Source organism: Malus sylvestris, chromosome 2 (assembly GCF_916048215.2).
Source record: "Malus sylvestris chromosome 2, drMalSylv7.2, whole genome shotgun sequence".
NCBI classification, from domain to species: domain Eukaryota; kingdom Viridiplantae; phylum Streptophyta; class Magnoliopsida; order Rosales; family Rosaceae; genus Malus; species Malus sylvestris.
In genome coordinates, this window is record NC_062261.1 from 15,088,040 (window position 1) to 15,093,761 (window position 5,722).

The window sequence follows — 5,722 nt, forward strand, 5'->3', positions numbered from 1 at the left end:
AAACATGATTGGAGTTTTTGGTGATCTGAAACCACTTTTAGTTAATTTTAAAAAAAACTTCTAAATAAGCGTTAATAAGGTGTTATTTGCACTCAAAAATATTATTTTATAAATTTAGCATGCATGATGATCTATTTTCGAAGGGTGATGCTAGAGATACTGTGACAACCCGTCCCTAATTTTACGTTTTTATTAATTTTAAAAGCTTGAATTTAAGAAAATGCCCTACAGGCAAGGACTTTGACTTCCGTTGACCATCGTGTAGAGGAACGTATATGACTTATTCTTTTGGCGTATTTGCATGGTTCTTGATGGTACGAACGCATAGACGAAAGCTATTTGCGAGTCCGGATTATAACGATATAGTTACAGACGTTTGAATTTGGTTCTTCATATTTTAGATTACAAATTATTTGAATTCACACTTTGTAGGATGAGGCCCAATCAGCCTTCAACAAGGATTAAAGGACCAACCAAATTAAAAGACAAGCAATCAATCATAAATCAGAAAAAAAAAAAAAAAATAGGAACGGGTTGTCACAATAAAGTCCTTGCCTCTAGGGCATTTTCTTAAATTCATGCTTTTAAAATTAATAAAAACGTAAAATTAAGGACGCGTTGTCACACAGGTTGTCACATATACCATCTTTTTAGACCATAATAAAAAAGATGGTTCACCTAACATTTTCCATTTTGAAATGTTAATAATAATTCCTTATTAATAATATAAGCTAACTGTTACAAAGGTCCATGTTCTATATCACGAGTTTAGTTTTTGTCCCTGAATTTTACTTATAGTTTCTCGTGTCCTTGAATTATGTAACTTATTACTAGTCTTTTTTGTTAATCTCGTCAATTTTTTTGTTAAGTTGAGCAATAAAATAAGAATTTCATAAAAAAAAAAAAAAAAAATATTTGTCAATGAGAAAGACTTGGCTCCTCAAGGATTGAGGAGGAACTCCTCCTAAAAATACGTCGGAATTCCTTAAAGAATGATTAAACGATCTTAGTTTTAATTGATTTTTTGTTCATCTTTAGATAAAATACCCGAGAGCATTTTTGCTCACCACCATAAACCATGGTGTATGCTCACTATACACATAATCAAATGACACATTTCATTTCACTTAACTCTAGTTAACTTTCACATTAAATGTTAGTTTTTCAATTTTGAAAAAAATTAACCAAGATTAAGTGAAATGACACGTGTCAATTAATTAAGTGTATGGTGAGCATACACCATAGTTTATGGTGGTGAGAAAAAATGTTCCCAAAATACCCAAATTATTCCTTAACTTAACAGAAAAATTGATGAAGTTAACGAAAGGATCACAAGTGCAACACGGAGCATAATTCCAGGACAAAAACAACTATTGGTAGAGTTCAAAGACCAAAACTAAATTTATATTATAATTTAACCTTTCCTACAATTTAGCCAATGATATCATTAAAAATCAACGATAAATTTATAGGTCTTATTACTCAAAGCCTTCGGCATTAGTTTTCTTTCTCTCTCTCCCCCTTTCTCCAACAACAATTTGCATAGCTTGGGCCGCCTGGTTCCTCTCTCTCACGCAGTCTCTCTTAGCCGGCGGCTATAGTTTTCTGAGAAGTAAACAACCTCACTCGAAAAAGGCCGCGTGGTCCGGCTGACCATAGGCCCAGACAAAACCTTTTGCTGACTGGTAACTCCATGGGCCCTACCTGTCGGGCTGTATTACATATTCGATGTGTAGTGGGCCCACATGTCCCCTATTGACTCAACACTCTCTGAGACAAAAATATTTCCTATGTCCGCTCTGACCAATTAGGATCCGTCAGCGTCCGTCCAAGAAACAACTGGTCCGCCTGTTCGCGTGGCCTGGATGACGTGGAATCGTACGTGGCACCAAGAAATCAACCAAGCACGACCTCCCCTATAAAAACACCCCTCCTCCATCAGGTCCCAACACCATAACCTAGATCATATCTCCCTCATTTCAGTAATCAAGCTTTCAGCAACATTGCCAGTTCAAGTCAATCATGGCCATTGATACAGTGACATCCTCCCCGCTGGGCCCACCGGCGACAGAGAAGGACGCCAAGGCGCTTCAGTTCATAGAGGAGACGACCAGGAACACGGACTCGGTGCAGGAGAGGGTTCTGAGCGAGATTCTGAGGCGTAACGCCGAGACCGAATACCTCAAACGGTTCGGGCTTGGCGGTGCCACCGACCGGGACTCGTTCAAGTCGAAAGTCCCAGTTGTTACATACGAGGATCTCCTCCCGGAGATCCAACGTATTGCTAACGGCGACCGTTCTCCCATCTTGAGCTCTCATCCCATCTCTGAGTTTCTCACTAGGTATATATATTAAAAAGGCTAAACTTTATTTATAAACTTACTGTTATATTTATTGTGTTAAAAATAAATTATATTGTAAATTTTCTTGCAGTTCTGGGACTTCAGCTGGTGAAAGAAAATTGATGCCTACAATCCATGAAGAGTTGGACCGTCGTACACTACTATACAGCTTGCTTCAGCCAGTGATGAACCTGTAAATTTCCTTTACTCCTTCACTATTTTTATTTGTAGAAAACTTCATTATAATTTTTGGAGAATACTTTTAGATTAATACTTAACTAAGATTAAAATTTAAATGCCATACTTATTCTTCCGTACCTATATTTATATTTATGATACTTCTGTACCTATGTTTCTATATCGATAATTTTGTACCTATACCTCCATAGTGATACTTGCATACTTATGCTTCCATAGCAATACTTCTATACCTATATGCTTTCATGTCAATACTTTCGTACCTATGCATCCATACCGATACTTCTGTACCTATGCCTATCTCATACCAATACTACTATTTGCATACCTATACTTCCATACCGATAATTAGATACAATTAATGCATATTCACTTTGACTTTGTCTATGTGCTCTACATGATGAGTTCAAGTTTGTCTTTGCATTTTCTTTCCTTTTTTTTTCAGTCAAACATAAATTAATGGCTAAAATTTGTGGAGCATTTAGGGCATTTTGAGAATAAAAAGTAAATTAATTATTAGTAATAAGAAAATATAACATTTAGGGCATTTTGAGAATAAAAAGTAAATTAATTATTAGTAATAAGAAAATGTAAGTTTTAGTTTTAATGACGACAAATATATTTAGTCAAAGGGCCATATTCAATTTGTAATATAACTCCCAAGTTTTAATTAATTTTTTTGTATGTTCATTCAGGTACATTTATTATGGGAGAAAGTCAAACATAAATCAATGGCTAAATTTTGTGGAGCATTTAAGGGCATTTTGAGAATAAAAAAAAACTAATTATTAGTAAAAAGAAAATATAAATTTTAGTTCTAATGACGACAGATATTTAGTCAAAGGGATATATTCAATTTGTAATATAACTCCAAGTTTTTATTAAATAATAATATTTTCTGATGATTAAAATTGAAAAACTCCTTTATATATATATATGTGTGTGTGTGTGTGTGTGTGTGTTTTTTTTTTAATGAGTTATTTATATATGTTGATTGTAAATAAAAATTGAGCCCAGGATCTCCTCCGGTGTCACTCTAATTAAGAATCATAAATGGGAATGCTTTTATTTTTCACTAAAGCAATTGTATATATATCTTTTGTCCGTTAAATTAAAGTGATGTACTAATATTTGATGAAAATCGAATTTTATGTGACAGTTACGTGCCGGACCTCGATAAGGGAAAGGGGCTCTACTTCTTGTTCATCAAGGCGGAGACCAAGACGCCGGGAGGGCTGGTGGCACGTCCGGTGCTGACAAGCTACTACAAGAGTGAGCACTTCAAAACCAGGCCATATGACCCTTACAATGTCTTAACCAGCCCGAACGAGGCCATTCTTTGCGCCGACTCATTCCAAAGTATGTACACCCAAATGGTCTGCGGCCTCATCATGCGCCAACAAGTCCTCCGAGTAGGTGCAGTGTTTGCCTCCGGCCTACTCAGAGCGATTCGGTTCCTCCAGCTCAACTGGCAACAACTGTCCCTTGACATACGCAACGGAACCCTAAACCCTAAAATCACCGACCCTTCACTCCGCAAGACAATGTCCGGTATATTGAAACCGGATCCCGAGCTAGCAGATTTCATCACAAAGGAGTGTTGTGAGGAGAATTGGGCAGGCATAATCACAAGGGTTTGGCCTAACACAAAGTATCTCGACGTGATTGTCACCGGTGCAATGGCACAGTACATTCCGTTGCTTGAATACTACAGCAATGGCTTGCCGATGGCGTGTACTATGTATGCATCGTCCGAATGTTATTTCGGACTCAACCTCAAGCCAATGTGCAAGCCGTCCGAGGTATCTTACACAATTATGCCTAACATGGCGTACTTTGAGTTCATCCCGCACGACCCTTCCGCTCCTTCGCTGACCAAACACTCCCCTCCCCGCCTTGTCGACCTTGCTGATGTCGAAGTTGGGAAGAAGTACGAGCTTGTCATAACAACCTACGCTGGACTGTGTCGTTACCGGGTGGGAGATATTCTCGAGGTCACCGGTTTCCACAATGCTGCACCGCAGTTTAGATTTGTGAGGAGGAAGAACGTCTTGTTGAGCATTGACTCCGACAAGACGGATGAGGCTGAGCTGCAGAAGGCTATTGACAATGCCTCAGTGTTGTTGCGAGAATTCAACACGACCGTAGTTGAGTACACGAGCTATGCAGACACCAAGACAATCCCCGGGCATTATGTGATTTACTGGGAATTGTTGGTGAAGGACCCGGCGAATAATTCCCCAAGTCACGAGGTTCTCGACAAGTGTTGTTTGGCCATGGAGGAGTCGTTGAACTCGGTGTACAGACAAGGCAGGGTGGCAGACAACTCAATTGGACCACTTGAGATAAGGGTGGTGAAAAATGGCACATTTGAGGAGCTTATGGACTATGCAATCTCTAGAGGTGCGTCTATCAATCAGTACAAGGCACCAAGGTGTGTGAATTTCTCCCCCATCATGGAACTTCTCGACTCCAGGGTCGTTTCGGTGCATTTTAGCCCAAGTGCACCGCAGTGGACTCCAGAACGACGTCATTAAGCTGAACACTACATGAGAACAAATGGAAGAAAAAAAATTGTTGTGGTGGCTATAGCTTTTATTTTCCTTTGTTGAGCATATAATCCTAGCTAGCCACAGCTTTTAAAAGTGTCTTTTATTTGTTTTACTTTTGTTTTGAATTGAAGTCGTTCTTGTGTCTGCAATAAGTTGAAGTAATCTTAAAGTTGAGCATGATCCTCGCTAGCTAGCTGTAGATATGTTTGTTTGTTTGTCTCGCCTGTGCTTTGCTTTGGACCGATCAGCTTTCTTAAAGCCGAGGGAAAAAGACGCTGCAAAAGTGCAGTACCTCGCTCGCTCTCTCATGCTGCTGTCAAAATTTGTAAAAATGCATTTGATGTTTCATGTGTATAAAATATAATATTGTTTATTGGGATATTTTGGATGCGGTCCCTAATCCTTAACATTCTTTAATTAAAACCTTAATATTATTTAAAGTTTGATCAATGTTCCTTGACTTTGTACACCTCATTATATTACTATTAATATTTATATTTTTATAGTTTTAACATTAATTGTTTAATATTTTATGAGATTTATAATCCTATAAATTTAAAATCCCTCATTATAATACTATTAGAAACGGTTACAATAAAAAAATTCAAACATTTTGATTGAATAAATGGA

General features: G+C 37.8%; 1 protein-coding gene across 1 annotated transcript; it reads left to right on the forward strand.

The window, feature by feature from the left end:
• The first annotated feature begins 1,968 nt into the window (after window positions 1–1,968).
• LOC126604396 (probable indole-3-acetic acid-amido synthetase GH3.1) lies at window positions 1,969–5,281 on the forward strand. Its single transcript, XM_050271638.1, has 3 exons — window positions 1,969–2,342; window positions 2,434–2,535; window positions 3,700–5,281. Exons 1-3 carry the CDS (start codon window positions 2,023–2,025, stop codon window positions 5,075–5,077), a joined length of 1,800 nt encoding a protein of 599 aa, XP_050127595.1. The 5' UTR covers window positions 1,969–2,022; the 3' UTR covers window positions 5,078–5,281.
• The last annotated feature ends 441 nt before the right edge of the window (window positions 5,282–5,722 follow it).